The sequence below is a fragment of the Azolla caroliniana genome, unplaced genomic scaffold (assembly GCF_043228905.1).
Source record: "Azolla caroliniana isolate FFs.n. ecotype wild unplaced genomic scaffold, voAzoCaro1.0.p SCAF_3, whole genome shotgun sequence".
NCBI classification, from domain to species: domain Eukaryota; kingdom Viridiplantae; phylum Streptophyta; class Polypodiopsida; order Salviniales; family Salviniaceae; genus Azolla; species Azolla caroliniana.
In genome coordinates, this window is record NW_028230438.1 from 18,260,317 (window position 1) to 18,281,838 (window position 21,522).

The 21,522-nt window shown below is 40.5% G+C and overlaps 1 protein-coding gene across 6 annotated transcripts; it reads right to left on the reverse strand.

Moving 5' to 3' along the window:
* Positions 1-10,929: 10,929 nt before the first annotated feature.
* On the reverse strand, positions 10,930-16,770 carry LOC147866383 (uncharacterized). 6 transcript variants are annotated; one of them, XR_015529485.1, is made up of 5 exons: positions 15,772-16,770; positions 13,872-14,506; positions 13,278-13,380; positions 12,129-12,411; positions 11,685-12,060 (listed from the first exon to the last, which is right to left on the reverse strand). XR_015529485.1 is itself a non-coding variant. In XM_087316825.1 (3 exons), the coding sequence occupies exons 1-2, from the start codon at positions 16,742-16,744 to the stop codon at positions 13,872-13,874; spliced, it is 1,608 nt and encodes a 535-aa protein (XP_087172951.1). In that variant the 5' UTR covers positions 16,745-16,770; the 3' UTR covers positions 12,934-13,380. The 6 variants fall into 6 exon arrangements, 3 of the variants coding, with proteins under 3 accessions (XP_087172951.1, XP_087172954.1, XP_087172952.1); XR_015529486.1 differs by lacking the exons at positions 11,685-12,060; positions 12,129-12,411 and adding an exon at positions 10,930-11,661; XR_015529484.1 differs by having other exon boundaries at positions 11,685-12,411.
* Positions 16,771-21,522: the final 4,752 nt, after the last annotated feature.

Here is a 21,522-nt window from a genome sequence, read left to right on the forward strand (position 1 = left end):
CATTGAGCTCTGCAATGGAAAAAAGGAACAAACCATACTTTTATATAGCTTTGAGCCACCACCAACATTGTCAATAAAAGAATAGTGACACATGCAATGGACACAGAAAATTGTTGGGAAACATGTCCATCCAGATGGGAAGAGAAGTATCGTGTTGGTGGGAAACCGAAATTGAAAACCGAAACCGAAACCAAAATCGAAGTCAAAAACCGAAATTGTTTCAAAAGACTATAATTGTAAATAGTCTAAAATGCCCCTTGTGGGCTATACTTGTAAATAGCCAAAAAGTTGCTTTTGTTTATAAACAACTAGGGAAAACTTTAGTCATGTGTAGTTGATTATTATTGAAAACGAATGAGGTAGTTGCCTCTGTAACCGTGAGTGAGAGAGTGAGAGTGTAACTCTGTAGCCGCCTGTCAGACGAAGGAGAACTCGAGGTCGTTGCCTCTGAGTTCTGTATCTGTACTACCTCTCTACTATAGTGATCTATTTCCACGAGGTTTTTCCTATTTTGGGTTTTCCACGTAAAATATTGGTGTCTCTATGTCTTCACTTTCTTTGTTTGTGTACTAGTTCTTGGCTTCTGCACATGAACACGAACATGTAACCGGTCGATTCCTAACAAAGTGTTATCAGAGCGATGGAAGACTCGTTTGGCAGCATGTTTAAGCTAAACGACTTCAACTACTTAGTGTGGAAGTTGAAGATGAGAGACATGCTCGTGTGCAAAGACCTCTAGCTGTAAGTGCAGTTTAGAGATAAAAGACCAGACAAGATCGATGCAGCGACTTGGGAAGTGTCGCATCTGAAGGCGGTCGCATATATAAGGTGTTTTATAGACATGAGTCTATACAACAACTTTGGCGAAGAAACAGAAGCAAACGTCCTATGGAAGAAGATCGACTTCATGTTCGAAAACAAGAACGTCGTGAACCGAGTCTCAGTATTTCGAAAAATCGTGAGACTACAGTTTTAGGATGGCTCTAGTATGGCAGAGCACATCAATGCCTTCCAAGGATTGATGAACCAAACCATCTCTCTAGAAGTACCTCTGGCCGACGAGGTATTAACATTACTGTTGTTGGGATCCCTTTTGGACAGTTGGGAGACTCTCGTTGTCACTTTGGGCAATGTTGGGTTGGAAGGGAAGCATCTATTCCTAGAGTAGGAGAAGTCGAGCTTGCTGAATGAAGAAGCTCGCCAAAAGGACCGTGAGTCCAATACCGACCAGAAGGCCTTAGTCACGGAAGGTGACACGATTCGGGGAAGAGGCCGAAATAGAAGTCCCCAGAACCGAGATAAGTCGGGGACCAGGTCAAAGTCAAGGGGGAGGCCAACGTGCTTCTATTATGGGAAGCTAGGGCACTTCCAGAAAAATTGCCGATACTTTTGAAAGGAGAAAGGGGGAGCTGATGGTGTAGAGCCGAAGAAAATCCCGGATAGGAAGAACATCTCAGCAATCGCTGCTCATCAGTGAGCAAAACGAAGTGAATCTCGCCGGCGAAGAATAGACATGGGTGGTCGATTCGGGTGTGTCATTCCACCTAACCCCTGACCGAATGTGCTTCTCATCTTATAGAGCCAGGGATCTCGGAACTGTAAAGATGGGAAATGAAGGAGCATGCCGAATCGTCGGCATTGGAGATGTGTGTTTGGAAACATCAACCGGGTGCAAACTCAAGTTGAGAGATGTACAACACGTTCTGGAGATTCGATTGAACCTAATATCAGTCGGTCGGCTAGATGATGAAGGCTACACGGGTAGCATCCGTAATGGTGTCATGAAGTTTTGCAAAGGAAATTTGATCGTGCCTCAAGCCCGGAAAATCAACACACTCCACATAATGAATGCTCGAATATGCCGAGGGGAAGCAAACGTGGCAACCGACAGGGTTAGTGAATTGTGGCACATGAGGTTTTGCCATATGAACCAGAAGGGGATGCGAAATCTTGCTGAGGACAAACTCATTCCAGAGGTGAAGAACGTGCAACTTGAGAAGTGCACTGATTGCTTAGCCGGCAAGAAGAATCGAACATCTTTCCGAACGAGGCCCCGATGAGGAAGGAAATATTGTTGGAGCTCGTGCATACATGTCTGAGTCGGTAAACCCTTCGAGCATGGGTTTTCCGACACCATACCTAAGGTACACACCCGAGGTGCCTTTTAAGTACATGAGTATCCATTTCATTGTTGCCCAATGTTCTCTACTTGGATTACTCATATATCGTCTTACTACCCCCACAACAAATGCTATGTCTAGTCTCGTACAAACCATAACATACATTGAATTGCCGACGACTGGGGCATATGGTACTTTCTTCATCTCAGCCTTTTCTTTCTCCCCTCTTGGGCATTGCTTGGCATTTAGCTTGTAGTTGATCGGCAACACAGAGCTGACTAGCCTTGACTTCGACATGTTGAATCTTTCTAGGATCTTCGTCACGTATTTCTCTTGTGACAACCCCAACACTTTCTTAGTTCTATCTCAAACCATGTGCATCCCTAAGATCTGTTTAGCTAGTCCAAGATCTTTCATGGCAAAGGACTTGCCTAGTACTTTCTTCAAGCTCACGATCCTCTTCGTGTCTTGTCTAACTATCAACATGTCATCCACATATAATAAGAGAATCAAGAAGTCACCTTCTTCGTACCATTTGACGAACACAAAATGATCATCCTATGTTTTCTGGAACCTATGTTCCACCACGAAGGATTTGAACATCTTGTACCATTGGTGTGGAGCTTGTTTCAACCCATACAAGCTTTTCTTCAGCCGACACACCAGGTTCTCTTCACTTTCTCCACAAAGCCTTTGGGCAGCTGCATGTAGATCTCTTCAACTAGCTCCTCGTGCAAGAATGTTGTCTTAACATCAAACCGGTCGATCTCCATACTGACAGCTATGCTCAGAACAATTCGACTTGATGTCATCTTCACGACTAGTGTGAATATTTCATCGAAGTCGACACCCTTTTTCTGTTGGGATCCCTTCACCACAATGTGACCTTTAAATCTGTTGTGTCGTCGACTTCTCCAGTCTTCACCTTGTAGACCCATTTATTTCTAAGTGCTCTTTTACCTTTTGGTAGTTCTACCAGGTCATAGGTGTAGTTCTCATGCAAGGAGTCCATTTCATCTTGCATTGCGCTCAGCCATTTCTCCTTGTCCTCATTAGCTATGGCTTCTTCATAGCACTCTAGCTCACCTTCATCAGTCAAGAGGATGTATTGACTAGCATATGTCGTCGATGCTTTCCTTTCTCTAACTGGGTATCTCCTTCCACTCGTTGTCGGCTCCAACTCGGATGTCTCTACCAACTCTACTCTTGGCTTGGGTTCATATGTGTCGATCGGTCGTTGGGGGTTTGCCGATTCTCACTCATAGTCCTCAATTGACTTCAATCTGCTGACTTCGACTCATTTGTGTTGGCCAATTGCTCCGAGTCGACCGACTCGGATTCGGTTGTGCTGACTAGCTATCTCCTAACAGCCGACTGTGTCGGTTCACTTGGCCTTAAGTCAGTGGTAGTGGGAGTCGATGAGGAAGTCAATTTTGACTTCTGTTTTTTCCAGTCCTCAATCGTCTTCTCTTCCAAGAAGAGAACGTCCCGACTCCTCACTACCTTCTTGTCAACTAAGTCCCACAACCTGTAGCCGAACTCGTCCTCCGAGTATCCCATGAATATGCATGGTTTCGACTTACTATTGAGCTTTGACCTCTGATCCTTAGCCACATGCATATACACTAAGCATTTGAACACCCTCAAGTGGTCGTAGGAGACATCCTTTCTTGTTCATACCCTTTGTGGGGCATCACCTTTCAATGGTACGGAGGGGGACCTATTGATCAGGTACACAATTGTGTACATTCCCTCATCCCAATACGATTTTTGCAGCTTGGCATGTGACAACATGATCTTTACTCTCTCCATAATTGTTCGATTCATCCTCTCTGCAAGCCCATTCAACTCTGGGGTCTTTGGTACAGTGTATTCGATTCGAATACCCTGGGCCTTGCAGTATTCCTCAAACTACCCTTTATATTTGCCACCATTGTTGGTTTGGACAGCCTTCAGCTTGTGATCTGACTCTCGTTCGGTTCTTTCCTGGAACTCCTTGAACATTGACAATACTTGATCCTTTAACTTCAATAAAAAGGCCCACATCTTCTGACTATAGTCGTCAATAAACGTTATGAAGTATTATCCACCTCGATGCGATGGAGCATCTATATACCACACATCCGTGTGCACTAGTTCCAGTGCAGCTTCTCTTCTTCTCAGTGGTCTTGTGTGGAATGTTGCCCTATTCTACTTTCCAACTAAGCAGTCGACACACTTCTCCAAGTGTACCCCTTCCACTTCTGGGAGAAGTTCCTTGTCGGCCAGGATGTGCATTCCTTTTTCACTCATGTGGCCAAGCCTCATATGCCATAACTCTCCAATCGAGTCGGCTGCCACATTCATTTCCGACTTGTAGAATCGGACATGCATCATATACAACGTGCCTTCTTCCTGTGCTCGTGCCACTATGAGGTTGGCACGGCAGAACTTCCACTTGTCGTTTCAGAAGCTACCACTGTAGTCTTCGTCGTCCAATCTTCCAATCGATATCAGATTCAATCTTAAATCGGGGACATGTCAAACTTCCCTCAGCGTGAGTCGACAACCAATCGATGTCGTCAGGCACACGCTTCCAATGCATGTTATCTTGCACTCTCCATGATCTCCCATCTTTACATAACCATGATCACCGGCTATGTAAGTCGAAAAACACTCTCTCAATAGAGTTATATGGAATGATGCACCCAAGTCGATTACCCAGGTGCACTCTTCACTTGCAAGATTTGTGCTTGCCTGCTCACAAATGAACAGAATCTCCTCTGCACTATTAGCTACGGCCGATGTGCCCTTTTCATCAAGAATCTTCTTGGGTTCAACATTATTGTTGACATTCTTGTCCTTCTTGAGGTGTCGACAATCATTCTGAAAGTGTCTAGGCTTTCCTCAATAAAAGCATGTTAGCTTACCTCTGGACTTGGATCTGGCATGGGACTTTTCTCTCCTTAGTGAACTCCTTTGTCGATTCCTTTCTATGCCAGTGTGTTGAGTCAAGTTTGACTCCGACTGGGCCTGGACACCCTTGTCCTTCCTTCTAGTCTCCTCATTCAAGATACTTGTCTTTACCGCTTGTAGAGACAAGTTCTCTTCTTGACACGAGGTGCTGAGAGTCACCACCAAATTCTCTCAGTTGTTTGGCAGGGTGATCAGTAGGAGGATGGCTTGCATTGCATCCTCAACCGAAAACTTAGTTGCCTCAAGTTGGTTCACATACCCCATGAATGTGCTTACGTTCCTGTATTTTAGCCTCAAGATCTTCCTCATCAGGGATATTTTGTTGAAGGTGCTCTTCCTCTCATATAAGCCTCACAGCTTTTGCCACATCTCGTAGGCTCTTACATCGACGTAGTGTCGGATGGTGGCCACTGCCATCCTATTAAGAAGTTTCCATTCCGACTCTAATACCCCCATGGGTATTTCTACTCTATCGATTGGCTCGTACAAATCTTTGACTATGAGAAGGTCCTCCATCTTTATCTTCCAGTTCGCATAGTTCTGAGAGTTTAGAACTATCATGCCTGGGAAGCCGCTCACACCTCCTTCCATCTTCAACCTCACTTTGAGACCAGTTTGTTGAATTCTAATAGAATATTCGTGAGAAAGATATGCCAAAAATTAACACAACTCGGAAACAAAAAAACAACAAAATGAACAAGATACATGGTTTTACTTGGAAACCTTAAACGGGGAAAACCACGAGAGAACAGATCTTCACTATACATTGGATACACAATACGACAATATTACAAACACTCTTTCACCGCAGAGTGTAACAGCCTCGCAAGGCTCTTAACGTCTAAGCTCACTCAATTATGGCATCCTTCCCTATCAGTCACACACTCTCTCTTCTCTCTCGCACTCTAACAACAGAGGCTCACAACTGTTCTATTCCACTTCCACTCTGTTTTTCCTAAGTGTATTTATACTTATACACTATATGGGTTATTTACAAATGTAAACACTTCTACTATCATTCCTATTATAACAATAATAGTTAATCACCCGACTCGTCGACTAGTCGACTCCAATGTCAATTGTCCAGTCGGCCCAACTAATCGTCCTTATCTTCGACCATCTGGTCGGCCTAACTAGTTGGTTGAGTTTTCGACTTGGACTCTCCTACTATTGACTCTCCATGTCTTCGACTGTCAGCACTCGACCCGATCAGTCAGCTGCTCCAATAGAAGGGACATATTCCTAACACATGGTATAAGCCCGATTCGGCTCCATCCAACTCGACCGAGAAAGAGTTGAACGTCAACTTGGAGGACGATATTCGGCCAAGCCCTTCACTAGATACGAAGTCGACCACCTCGATGACAGTGATTTGGATGTGTCAGCTCCCTCGCTAGATAGTGAGTTTGGTGTACCCATCATGCAGACACCTGGAGTAAAGAAGGCGCTCACATCGGCGAGCAAAAAACTTCGACGTTCATCTTGAGAGAAGAACTTTGTCACTCGGTGTGGCCACAACGAGTACATGGGCCCATCATTATGCCTTCGCGATGAAGGTAGCGGCCGAACAAGAGCCCGAGGGCTCTATAGAAGTGGCTCGTGACCTACGATGGGTGAAAGCAGTCAGTCTTCACCCATTTCACACTACAAGCCTACGTCACCGGCTTGAGGGTTAGGAACCAAGATTGCCTCGGAAAGACCGAAGAAACACAAAGGCCGAACGAAAGCCAAAGCGGAGACTGCCTCGGAAAGGTCGAACAAAGCCGAAGGCCAGACGGAAGCCAATGAAAGCCAAAGTGGACGTTGAACGCCGCACACTTGAGTTTGAGGGGGCGTGTTGAGATATCAAGCTTAACTAGATTTAGTTAGTTAGTCAACACATGTAACTTAGTAGTTACCTAGATAGAATCTAGTTAGTGTGTTGACCTTAAAGCCTTAAATAGGATTTTGTACTTGAGTGGAATACATTGTAGATCCTCTACTCCCATGATCTTTTAATATAGGACTTACACCTTTGTACCTATATTCTACTCATACATGTGCACCTTTGCACATGAGATGTATATATACCTCATTGTGGGTATTTTTGTATTTGTTGATGCTAATTAATATAGAGGAAAGGTCTTTAGCTACACTCTTGTTAATCATCCCCCATTTATATTATTGTTCATAAGTGTAACTTCCACTCTCTCTTCCTCTCACACACATACGCACACATATCACATAATCTTCCGTCGCTTAACTACTCACATAATTAGTCACTAATTAACCCTAGTTAATTACCTACTTATTAACAATACTCATGTACTTAAAAGGCACCTCAAGGGTATGCCTTAGGTTCAGAGTCGGAAAATCTGTGCTCACAGAATTTACCAATTTGAACATGTCGGGGGATATAGACTCAAGTCGATCCACGTGAGGATACATAATGACCTATGCAGGGGGAGCATTGTCATAGCAGTCAAGACTACAGAAGTTTGTGGCTCTGTCGACCGTAGAGGCAGAATATATGGCAGCGGTAGAGGCCAGCAAAGAATTGATTAGGATGAAGAATTTCCTCAGTGAACTAGGAATGAAACAAGCAGATTCCTACTCCACTGTGATAATCAGAGTGTCATACACCTAGCCAAGAGAGTCGACCAAGAGAGAGAGTCGACAATAGATGATCCAAGTCGAGGACAAGACCGACTAATTGGGCCGGTCAGATGGTCGATGACAAGACCGACTAGTTGGGCCGACTGGGCAATCGACACAGGAGTCGGTTGGTCGAATCGACTAGTTGACCAGGCAGCTGATTAATTGATATTGTTATTACTATAATAATAAAAGTGATAATAGTAGGGACTACATTTGTAAATAGCCCATACAGTGTATAAGTATAAATACACTTAGGGCAAACATTATGTATTGTGAACAGAAAGAGTAGATCATAGTGAAGTGTTATGAAGCTAAAGAGTGCTTGTGAGAGAAGAAGAGGGAGACGCGCAAGAGCGTGAGCGGCGCCATAGTTGTGTGTGCAACGGTAGATGCCAAGGGCCCTATGTGGCTAGTACACTCTGTATGAGAGTGGTGTAATCTGTTTTATCCTTGTCTTGTATATCCAGTATCATAGTGAAGATTTGTTCGCGTGGTATTCCCCGTTTTAGGGTTTCCATGTAATACCTGTGTATTGTGCATTTCTCTGTTTATTTGTTGTTTTCTGTTTCCGCGTTGTGTCTCTACATTTCAGCACATCTTCCTCACTGATTTACGATCCCATCCCATCAACTTCCACCACATAGAGAGAGAGAGAGAGAGAGAGAGAGAGAGATTCGACATGGAATAAACAAAATAGACAAAAGACAAGAAAAACTCTATTCACAAGAAAATAATAACCAACACAGATACAAGGAGAGGAGAAGGTACTTATATAGTCACCTTCTCTCTACACTCTCTTTCTACCTCTTGGGAAAGATGTGGGGACTTAACTATCTATCTACTAACTATGTGTCATAGAAGTTAAGTCTTATGACACATTAGTTATGTTACATGATAGTGGGGGGTTCACACACTTGAATATTCTTAAAGCGTGTTCACATCACACGAAAGTTGAGTTTGATTCTCAACAACTAGCTATAAAGCAAGATTCCAATTTTAAAACATAAGAGCACATTCAATGGGGTTTCAACCAACTTCTTTACAAGATGGATGAAATGTCAATTTTCATGTGTGATGCTCCTTCATAAACTCCATGTGTGAATTTTGTTTACGAGTTACTAACTTACTAGTACTCAATATTTTATGTATCTAGCAATTCTTCTCCATTATGTATGTTACGACTCATATGCCAAAAAACATCAAATCTTTAAATACCAAATAACCTTTAAAAATAAGCATTATCCTTCAAGTGATGATGGCACTTGAGAGGACTTGTTACAAACAAAATTTGGGATTATGTGGGTTTGAATTACCAAAGTAACGAATAGTGGATATAAATAAAACTTGCAATGCATACCCACATAGTTCGACTTTCAAACCTCAAGGTGACATTTTCAAGCTTTTATGCAAATATTTTATTTCAAAATTTAAGCAAATACAAACACAAATTGCAACTACAATAGAGCTTTTGAAATAGCACAAACTAAATTAAACATCCGTAATTTTGAACATGAGTAAACCTGCTTACAATTTAATACTTGCCTCTACATTAACGATCCTACTATTACAATAAAAAAATAGGACATCATCACATCTTCCCAAAAATACACTATCAAAAAAATATAGAATAACTTACCTCATTACTTGTGATAAGATCAATAATCCCAATATTGCCTTTGATATTCCAAGCACAACTACAAAGTTTCCCAAGTTAGTGTCGCCATCCACACTACATAATCTTTAGTTGTAACTTCTCATAAACCATCAATTTGCAAGTATAACAATATTACACTCAATATTTCCAAAGCTCCCTTATGCAAAGTTGAATAACACTATTAGAAGGTTTGACATTTAAGTTGGCACTTGCTTTTTAGCATTAAATATATCCAATTTCAATAACTTATCTTTACAAATAGCTTATATTTTCAAGTGACTAGATGTCGGGTTTATGCCCAAAAGTAACACTAAAAACATAGAATATTAAATCAACCTTGTGCATCAAAGTTTGTCAGCAACAACTATTTATGTCTTACACATGCCATTTTGGTGATGGACAAGCTGAGGAAAAAGAGGACATGGGTGTTCAAATTCTTAATCAATGATGTGATCTATAGACATGGGATTGTTGGCAAAACCATGGCTAGTAAAGGAAAACTAGATGCTAACAAGGCAAAAGATCTCTTCTTTTGATCAAGGGTTAAATTTTCACTCACCAAAGCACACACAACAAAGAGGCCAATGGCAAAGTGGATCTTGGTCATAGTGCCATCATGAAGGCATTTGTGGTAGCAAAGGCCGACTAGATGCTAACAAGGCAACAAATCTCTTCTTTTGATTGAGGGTTAAGTTTTCACTCACCAAAACATTTAACAAGGAGGCCAATGTGAAAGTGGAGCTTGCTCATAGTACCATCGTGGAGGCATTAATGAAAACTGAATTGAGTTGCCTTGACTATAACCTTATGTTTTGTGGGTGGCCAAACCACCATTACATGGTTTTAAGATTAGTGGCTTACATCCTAATTTACAATGACAAAGAAAATCTCTTTAAAGTCAAAATCAAATAGCTCAAAAGGAGAACCTTCAATATAAACCACTTTTCAATGATTTCTTAAAAGCCTAAATTTGGCAAACCTTATCAAACAATGGCAATGACCTCAAAACCTCGATGCAATTGTTTTGGTATATAATGAACAATCCAGAAGCTTTGTTTCTTTTAGGATACAAAACATACATCCCTCCAATATACAAAAACACCAATCCATTAATATTGCCCATAATTATACAAAGTGATACTTGGAGCTTGATATTGCTCAACAGTAATGAATGGCTCAAGATATATATGGCATGCTTACATGCGTATCAAATCTCTTCAATTCTTTGAAATAGAGTTTTTATTTATTAGAAAGGCATGTAGTAAGCTATAAACACTAGAAGTTTTGTAAACTAAAAACACATGATTCTAAAAAAAAATATGGTCCAATCTTTTCACCATTAAGGGAGTTATATCTTGCAATCAGCAACAGTTAAATACAATTTGGTGTCTCAAACTAAACCTTCTAAAATTTTATTACTTGAAAGCAAATCACAAAACTATTTTAAGCAGAATCTATTTAACCCTTAACCAAACAGTTTTAAGGGATTTTTAACCTCATACCAAACAGTTTAAGAGATTTTCAAACCACTAAGCCATTGAGCCATGGTTTTATACTTTGATGCAAAATAATATTTTATCTCAACTTTTGCAAATTCTTTAACATATAGTTTTGCAAGGTGAAGTCTGCCACAAAGGGAAAATATTGGATCTCAAATGTTAGAACTTGTTGCGTTATTTGGCTATAGGTCTTAACCTTACGAAATTAATTCATATTTCATAATTACTTCAAAAATGTTCTAACCCTAAGCCATTTAAGCTGAAATTTGAAGCTGTTTATAAACCACACAGTGTTAAGTTGATAAAGGCTCAAACCAAGCCCTTGAACCCTTGAGCCAAAACAAGACGTTTACAAATTTTGAGATCTGAACCGAACTAAGCTGTTTAAACTGTTACGTTGTTAAGCCACGGTTTTTGTGGTTCAGTTCAGTTTAAACTGAACCGTAACCATTGCCTATTGTCTATTGCTAATTATATCCAATAACTGGACACTGGTCTACCCTGCTTTTGTATCCTAATGCCCTCGACTTTTAGGACAAAACCCCATTATTCAAACTTATGAGAAGCTAACAATACAACCAAGCCTATTCAGTTATGGCCAGTGGTGGTGCCTTTTTTATCCCATAAGACAGACAACATCAAGTAAAAATATTAGCCGTCTATCAGAGACTAGCATACAAAAAAGATCACCACTACAATTACCAACATAAAATTCACTTGTATAACCTTCTTCATGAGCAAAGAACTCTCCAGGGTCTGCACTATTTCCAATGCATCTCTCGTCAAAGTATATCATCTGCTAGTTCGAATGACAGAAATAAAAAAATAAGAAAGGATCTGATTAGCAAGATGCACTGTACATAGTCGACATCGCATACTAGCCATGATACAACATTTGTTATTTACCCATTTATTAGACAGCTGACGCAGGAATTCCTATAATTATAACATTAGAGCACTAGCTCATCTGCCACCATATGGATGAACTCCCCTTAATAGAATAATCTTCTATGTAAGAATTTCTATCAAAAGAAGGTTTAGCTATCCAAGTGGGTCTTAATTTCTTATAGAATATTAGCTAACCAAACATGATCATTGACTTGACATTCCCATTGGCGTATCCAAATTATTCAAACATTCAGCCATCAATCATGCACTAGAGTCTTCACAAATAACATCAGCATCCCTAATTCTCCTTACAATCTTCGATTCTTCAGCCATCATATGCTAACATTTCTTCATGAAGAACATCAAAAATTTCACTTCAGTTTTAGCCATCATATGCTAACATTTCTTCATGACGAACATAAATATTTTTACTTCTAACAGTTTCAGCCACCATATGCTTCTACACAAAGAGCATCATGCTTCTTAGTTTTCTTACATCTTCAGTCACCATATGCTAAATTCTTCAATGGAACATCAACATTGTAACTTCTCCTTGTTATCAATCACCTTCTCCTTCACAGCCTCAACTTCCTTTCTTGCCAATATTGTAATTTCTAGCTTCATCTAGTTAAATAGCAGATCTCTATCATGCACAAACCTGGAAAGGAACAAATCAACTATATCTCTCCAGCATCAAACACAGTTTAAAATTCTGCGTCATTTAGCACCTAGGTTGCTTCAAAACTCAGAAACCCAACTACCCAACCCTAAATTCTACGTCATTTAGCGCCTTAAGGTTGCCATGGATTAATATGCCAACTTCTCCATAGAACATAAACAGTTCTTATAGGAATCCTAAATAGATTGTTAGTTCTATCCAAACTCATCACCCATATCAAATCAAATGCTAGCTTCTTTAAAATATATACAGAGCTGGTATGAAACACATCATATTTTTATCAAGTTTTAGGTACTGTAAGAGACCTTGAAACCAAATATGCATGCTACTTAAATTAAGCAATTGAAAACAAATTACTTCCAAGCCTGAAGCTTGAGAACCAAATTCCCATCAAGATTGTTGAAATACGAAGCATAGATGCATACATAAACTCTAACAAAAATCAATGGATGAACCATATCAAATTTCAGCATCATTGAGCAGACATTCTCAGACATGATGAAAGATGAACAGAATAAATCTCTCACTGAGGGTATATACACATGCAAACTTACAAAACAGTAGGTGCACATGTAGTCTACCTACAAAGATCTTGACTTAGTCAACAATCAAAACATGAGAAGAGGTAATAAGAAATACTCTGAGAAGAAAAAAGTCAATCATGAATGTTGTTTGCAGAAACACGCTGCCCTGAACATTGAATAATAATAAAAGACACTAAACCTACTTATATCACCAAATTCTGAAAGCGCACACTGCACTGTATTTGGCAGTTTAATTAACTCAAATAGTTACACTTGCACTTCCATTTCTTGATTCTTCTGCAAGCAAAAGATAGAGCTCACCTGTAATCAAGCTTCAGATCTTTTAACAAAAGCCGAGCTTTATACAACCTCCTGGCTTTAGGCTTATGTTTCAAACACCTTTCCTCAGCTCCATGCTCTCAAACTGTTATGCCATATTCAGGTATATTCAAGCTATCTGATATCCCTTTAAAAAATAATGCTTCACTAGTTCGTTTATTTATATTCAAATTCAAACAATCTTTAACAATCAAAAGCTGTGGTGACTTACAAGTCCCACATGTAAAGCAACTTGATAAGATTAAAACAACTAAAATTATACTTGGTTTTATTTATTTCCCCAAATGCCCCTAAGCACTATATTTCTCCAAATGCACTTGGTGAACCCCTCTCAAGCAATTACATATGCTACTTGATGATGAAGTGTTGTGTAATTTCTTCCCCTTTTACTTTCTTTTGGGGTTGATCAGGGGTATTTGGGGGAAAAAATATAGGGGAATTTTGAGGAAATAGAGAAAGACTCAGATATTTCCAAGTGCTCCCAATAAAACATGTTTGATCAAAAGAAGTAAAGAGCAATAAATAACATTTCTGAGGTCAAAAATCATAAGAGTGATATCGAATATTTGCATATACCTACGCAGTATTATAACCACCAATATAGGTCATTTGTTGAGTGCTGTAACCAGCAGCATTATAATAAGTGGCTGAATCTCCATTCTTAGCCTCACTCTGATAGTTAGTCTGACTTCCATCGGCCACATAAGATTGAGTCTGATTAATACCTTGATAACTGGGAACATTTCCATAGTATGCGGCACTTTGTTGCTGCTGCTGAGACTGGTTGGGAACATAATGGGCTATATTATTCTCATTCTTCACATATCCACCATCAGTGGAATAATTTCCCGTCCACGGAGTAGTTGGATTCAGTTCAGTATAGCTTTGATTATTCTGAGTAGGAAGGTTGGGCTGACCATAACCCTGATTGAGTTGACCTGTTTGGGTAGGCTGAACATAGCTTTGATATTGTGGAACATAACTTTGTTGTGATGGTGGAGGTGCTACATTAGGTTGAATATGGCTTTGTGTGGTTGAATTCTCTGGATTCCAGTAATTGTAGTTCGTAGAATAGCCATTTGTATTAGTTACTTGTCCGTTCCCATAGGAGTTCACGGTCCCTGGATAAGCATTTGTATATGGATCGCTTTGGTTCACTGTTCCGGGCCCAGAATTATACACTGGCTGACCAGCAGAGTAAGGGCGTAACTCTGATAGAAAAACAAACCATCAAGCACAAAAAAGGTTATATGAAGCAAATCTTCGGAAATAAAATAAAAATGTAGTTGCAATATCTAGTAATCTTTGGAAAAATCAATTTGATCATTATGAGTCCAAGACTGATGTGCACTCATTATATGATTTATCTATTTTATCGCTGAACCAAACAGGTACTTCTCAATAGTGACATCTACTCACCTATTTCCAACACTAATATATAATTATTATGAGTTCAAGATCATGTGTGCTTACAATGTGATTTGTCTATTTCATCAAAAAACCAAGCAGGATTTACCAAATATCATCTGAGACGGTATCTTTTAAGATGGTTGCCAGAACTACGTTACTTGATATGAGATTCAGGGTCCATATACTTCTTGTGTGAGTTTTCTATTCATATTTCAATATAATTAAAATGAATTGAAAGTCTGTGAATTCAGGGTCCATTACCTTCAATATTATTTGTGTTGCACCAGTGAGCAAAACATTACTAAGACACATCAGTACGAGACACTGAAAACACATGAGACTAGACAACTGAGTAATAACAGTTTGTTCAGACACAGGTAGAGACATTACCTACATGCTATTTACATCATTATCTATCAGAACCCCGTGTAATTGTGTTGTTAAGCTCATGACTGAACCAAACATGGAATCGTTAGGCATTGACATTATCTACTAATAACTCCCTGGACCTACCAGACATTGTCTACTAGCATCATTGTTAATATTGATTCAGATACTATGAGTCCTTGATCCATGTCATATAGTATATGATTAATTCTCTGTTTCTTCAGTTAACCACATGGATATGGTCAAAGACATCACCCGCTAGTGTCATCGACAATGTTAATTGATTTATTGGCACTCTGATATCCAGGGTTTAATCACAATATGAATTCTTCATATCAATAATGAACCCAAAAGGATTGGGACATTATCTGCTTACATTTTTAGCATTCATTTACTTATTGCAACTTCTGAATCAGTGATATACACTTATGCAATGGACACATGGAATGACATGTTCATTTCATCAGTGAATCAAGCAAAACGACCTTACGCATCATTTCCCACGCCTAACTAACATTGACAGATACATTATCTATGATCATTACTTCTGACATAAAATCAGGATACATGTGTGAAATGAATCTATAATGGATCTATTTCAAAAGGGAGTAAAACACTCAAAAATCAACAAGAATAAGAGGATTCTCACAAGCAGAACCAGAAAGCATATATAAAAGACCTGTTTGTCCATGAGCGAAATGGCATTTGTCTCCATAGCTACATATCTCGCCTTTCTCCCATCGAGAGCAGATTCGAGTTTTATAATTTGACCTCGAAGAAGAGCCAGTATAGTTCACCGAGGAACCACTGGAGTTAGAAGAAGCAAATGATCCATCGACCACAACTAAATTTTCGTTTCTCTGAGTATGATCATTACCATGAGAGAATGTGCATCGATCTCCATAAGGACAATTTCCTTCTGAGAAATACCTACATGGCTTATTACTCCTCCTCAGAGGATCCATTGAAACCTTGCCCATATTTACTGATGACCCCACCTTCACTAACTCTTCCCATCCTTGAGGAGGTTTTCTCAGATCTTCTTCACCGTGAGCAAAATGGCATCTTTCATTGAACGTGCAAGTTCCGAGTTTGAATTTAGTGCAAATTTTTGTTTTGTAGAATAACGCACTTGTGCCTGATGAAGATTTTCCCGAACCAGGAGGAAAACTACCCTGAATCGGGAAACCACTCTGAAAACTTCCGTGAAGACCGCTACTTAAACCACTAGTTAGATCGTTTGTATTGGTCTGTGGCATGGATCCATTAAAACTCTGTTGCGACGCAATTCCTCCATATCCAGAGTTCGCAGATGAACCATTATAAGAAGGAAGCACAGACCCTTGTACGCTGACATGGCTCTCTGCAGCGGGAGGAGCATCAGCAGCAGAAGAAGAAGGTACATTTCCATGGCCAGATGAAACGTTCAGATCTGACGAAACTTGATTTTCGGAGGTTTGGTTAGCTGGATCTTGAGCTAGGTCAGGCCTAGCTTTCTTGTAGAGAGGTTCAGTGAGGGAGGGAGGGGGTCGTTTCGGCGCAGAATGGGGGAGCTCTGGTGCCACGACGGAGGTGTTGGCGCCGCCACCATCGCTCCATGGCGAAGGAGAAGAAGAAGAGAACGAGGAATTAGGGTTTGCTGCAGAATCCATGGTACCTCAAAACCAGAAGAAGACGAAGAAGAAGAAGAAGAAGAAGAAGAGGAAGAAAGAATATGTATGTGAAGAAGAACTAGAGATTACATATGCTTTTCTTTATTTGGCTTGGATGCCCCTCCCTCTGGAATTTCATTAATTCCCGGAATGCCCCTGATATGGCCAATCCATTATTTCCCTGGCCATTTCGTTATTTCCTTGGGACATATTTCGGGCTGTGGGCGAGGCACTTAAAAATGGCCAGCCCGATTGTCCGGCCGGTCATATACATATCGACCATCCCATCAAAACGAATTGTGTATACATATCTCTCAGAGTCCAGACCTAAACACACACTCGGCTCCCTATTTTTCCATTTCTCATTACACAACACACACCATTTTACCAGTGTGTCCACGTGACATGACTAGCCCACCCTGCTCATCCTCTAGAAAATGGTCATCCCCCATACGAGTCTACCTCTTAAGCTACCTTGTTAGTGCATCGCGTGACCATGACGGTGAGAAAAAACCCTAAACCCACAAATTTATCTTGAAAAGTGTGGTCGACCACCATCCCTTAAGGTCGTTGGGGTTGATCCGTTAGCTATATACAACTTCACACATGTCGGAACCATCTTTGGGTCTGTGCTTAGGAAGTTCATCGAGGATTTTGAAGTCATGGTGGGCATGATTATGTTATAAGCATATATAGCTCGTCTGTTATAGGCATAACCTTACAAACCAATTCTATACCTAATTTTAATGGGTAAGGGTAGATTGTCAAGAAACCGATAATCTTAAGGAATTGGGCAAACCCTTATGGACAAAAGACACATGGGAATCTGTGGTGGTATGGGAGCCTTGTAGCTACCCCTTTTAATATGACATCTTCCAACAATGTTGAGACTTTATTGATGAGGCGAAGCTCTTTTCTTCAAATCCATTATTCAATAACCAAGATATAACATAAGGTAATATTTAGTAGTATAGGACATTAATGGTATTTTTTGTTTGTCTCATGTCCTTCCCTTGGGGCGGCCGATGTAGTTAGGCACTCGTAATCTATTCTTCTAATTCGTAATCGTACTTCTCATGTGACTCGTTGTATCATGATGTACTCGTTGAAACTCGTCCATAATTCCTTCATTGACATAACTTTTTACATAGATATTACATAATTAAATAGTTTAATCAAGGAAAGTTGTGGTAAAATAGGAATTGACCAACATACCTATGAAGTAGGTGAGTAAATCAACTAACTAATGTTCGACCATTTCCTTTACATGATATAAGGTTGTATCTTTAACATCTCCCACTAAGGCTATTTGATATTTAGCCTTCGCGTGATTTAAATCAACAATGCCTTCAACCATCCTCTCTTGTATGTAATGACAATGTACTTATGTATGTTTCAAATCATATGAACCTAAATGTTTTCTAAGCATAATGAACCATGCATTGGTGAAGAATCAACAAATAAGTTATAGATATGAGTTATTTAATCTTCAATCTTCACATGCTTTACATCAACAATGCCTTCAACTATATTCTCTCATACACAGTGATAATGTACTTCTGTATGTTTTGAGTGAGCTTGAAAGTTTAGATTATTCACCAACATGATCAAGCTAATGTTATTTGAGCAAACTATCATTGGCATTGGAACTTGAAGAAGTCTTTGTTGAATACGGGTATATAATGGCCGTATTCACATTGTCCCATTTGGACAAACTAGGTTAGGACATATTTGTAATATTCTCAAAGGGCAGTTGCCCTAGTTCAATTAGTATATTATTGAACCTGTCTGTTGGACAAAAATCATTCGATCGGCAACTATAGATTTACATTATGTGAGAAGAATAAGCACTTTGTCGATTTGCACTCTACTCGACTAGACCACATCTCAGGTAGGCCAATCGGTTGCACCCTCTTCCTTAGTCATAGCCCCCTTAGAGTGAAATCCTAAATTAGTTGACTCAATTTGTGTCCAATTCAATTAGATCAAATTCGGGTGAACCAACCGGTTGCACCCCCCTTACTGATCGTCGCCATGCCAAATAGAACTTCCTGACCAAGCCCAAATCAGAAATGGCGTTCACATTCGTCAAATTAGAGATGAGTCTTAGGAAGTTCAACAACACGAACTTCAACTTTTGGAAGGAGAAAATGTAGGATTACCTAATCATGAAGGATCAAATTGACCCAATTGAGAATGAAAATGCTCCTAATGAATACAAGCCAAATGAATTGACAAAGTTGGATCGGATAGCTCGTGCCACCATTCAGATGCACTTGTTCGAAACTGTATATTAGACGGTGCAATCTTGTTCGACAACATTCGAATTGTGGAAAACATTGTCAGACACTTACGAAAAGAAGGTGGCCGCCACGAAGATTTACTTGATCCTGCACCTTTACAATCTTCGAATTAAGGAATATGATTCGGTCTAGGCACACCTGAATGAGTACGAAAACATCAACTCCTAGATTTCGGTCTAAGGGATGATGATCGACAAAGACCTAAAAGCTCTCTTGCTTATGAGTAGTCTACCCCCTTCATGGGAAACTTTCATCACCAGAATGTGTAATGCATTGGCGACAACCATAAAATACTTTGAGGTTACGAGCTCAATTCTGTCCAAAGATGCTCGGAGGAAATCGTTTATACATGAATCGGCTAATGATGTTTATGTAGTACAAGGTTCAGCCAACCGACTGAATAGTCGGGGAAGAAGTTCTTCCCCACAGCCGAATAATATGAGAAGTTGAAGCAAGTTCAAAGACATGAGAATCTGCAACTATTGCAAGAAACCTGGACACACCAAGGCCAAAAACGAAAAGGCTTAGAGATCTTAGCAAAAGGGCAACCGACAGGAGGAGGTCAATTTTGTTGACTCTTCAGCCGAAATCTTGTTCGACGACCCGAACATCCTGTTTATAGAGAATTTGGTTGAATTAGAAGTTGTATATATAACCGAAGAGTCCACAACATGGCTTCTATTAGGAATTTGTCGTCTCGTAATGGAGAGAGTGCGGACTTCGATCAGTTTCCCATATCGACAGTGCTCGTAGAAGTCTGTCTTTGCCTGGAGTTTCGGAATGTAGCCAACCGACATCAGCCGATCAAGTCCGGCTTGAGACATGTGGCCAAGTCGGCCATGCCATAAGTTCGGATTGGTTTTCTCGGCTACATTCAAGGCCCCTTCAAGGTTGATCGCCATCAATGGGTATAGATTATTATACTTATGCCCACTACTGATTTTGAGGTTTCCTCGGCTGATCACCCATGTCGACTTGTGTAGAGTCATGCGATATCCGTCTTCGGCTAACATGCCGATGGAGACCAGACTCCTCTTTAGATCGGGTATGTGCCAAACTCGATGCAGGGTTATTGTGTTGCCATTTGGCAATCTGATGGGAATCTCCCCAGTTCCGGCTATCTTGCACTCTTGCTCGTTTCCCAATCAGACTGTGCCGCTAGTGTCGGCTGAATAGTTCGAGAACCATTCAACATTGGGGGTCACGTGAAATGTGGCACCAGAGTCTAGTAGCTACGTGTGTACAACTTGTGCACTATAGAGGACTTCTCCAATCATCGAGCCCTCTAGGGAGAGGATTTCTCTGGATTGGGTGTCGACAACATTGATCTAGTTGCCGACTGGAGAGTGGTCCGAGTCGGAACGTCCCCGATTCTGCTCGGATTGCCAACCACTCTCTTTTCTTTTTATTGACCAGCAGTCGGAAACATTATGGCTAGCTTTCTTGCAGTGTGTGTAGTACTCACTTGTTCGGCCCGTTCTCGACTTCGATCGCTGTCGGTCACCCCTTGTTTTCGATCGACTTTAGCGACGACCGGTTATGTCGGCTTGTTCTTTCGTTCGACTTTGTCAGTCGAACGACTCGATCGAGTGATGGGCTTCTGTTGACTCATCGATGGTTAGTCCCATTGATTTTCGCCCGATGTTCTCTGTGAGGACTTGGCCGATTGTTTTGTCCAGATTTAGGATCGGTTGGATATCGGTGTAAGTCGTACAGAATACCTCCCAACTCGCTGGCAAGCTCGATAGGAGGGCAAGGGCTTTCACTTCTTCTTCGAAGTTGATCCCTTGTGACGAGAGCTTTGACAACACCCAGCTGAAGGTGTTGATGTGGGAGGTTGCCGGATCAGTCTCTTTCATCTTCATGTTGAACAATTGTTTGATCAAGATCAGTTTCGAAGATGAGAACTTCTTCTCATAGACGGCTTGTAGCTTCTCCCACAATGAGAACGTTGTCGTCTCTTTCGCCATGCTGAAATAGACGTTTTCGGCTAGATGCATTCAGATGGTGGAGCGTGCGATTTCGTCCATTGATCTCCACTCCTCGATTATCATTGAAGTAGGTTTTTCGCTGTACCGAATGGCTTCACCCTATCTTCGAATGATCATCACATCCTGCATCATCTCCTTCCACAAGGCAAAGTTTTTGTCGTCGAATTTTTTGATTTCAACTCCTGTTCCGGATGTTGAAGCCTTATTCTGTTTGTGAACTTGAGATTGAGATTTCTGACCTGGTCTTTTCTTTCAGCTTCTTCTATTGTCTATTGCCGCCGAACTATAAAGATTCGGCTCTGATACCAATTGTGGATATGAGTGCTAGGTGCGGAAACATGTATGGATCTGTAGTCGGTACTGGACAACAAACAACACATACAGAAAATAGAATAGGCGTGGAGACTTACACAGATGGAGCTTTAATGGAAAGCTTCTAATTGCTTCGTTCTTTCATTGGAGATACAATAGTCTGCTCGTCGTC

What these genes read in the sequence shown, in the direction of transcription:
- LOC147866383 (XM_087316825.1), bottom strand. Translation starts at nt 16,744, where the DNA reads ATGGATTCTGCAGCAAACCCTAATTCCTCGTTCTCTTCTTCTTCTCCT. An exon ending in TTTCGCTCATGGACAAACAG is followed by an intron (nt 14,507 to 15,771) that starts GTCTTTTATATA and finishes TTTTTCTATCAG; the next exon opens with AGTTACGCCCTTACTCTGCT.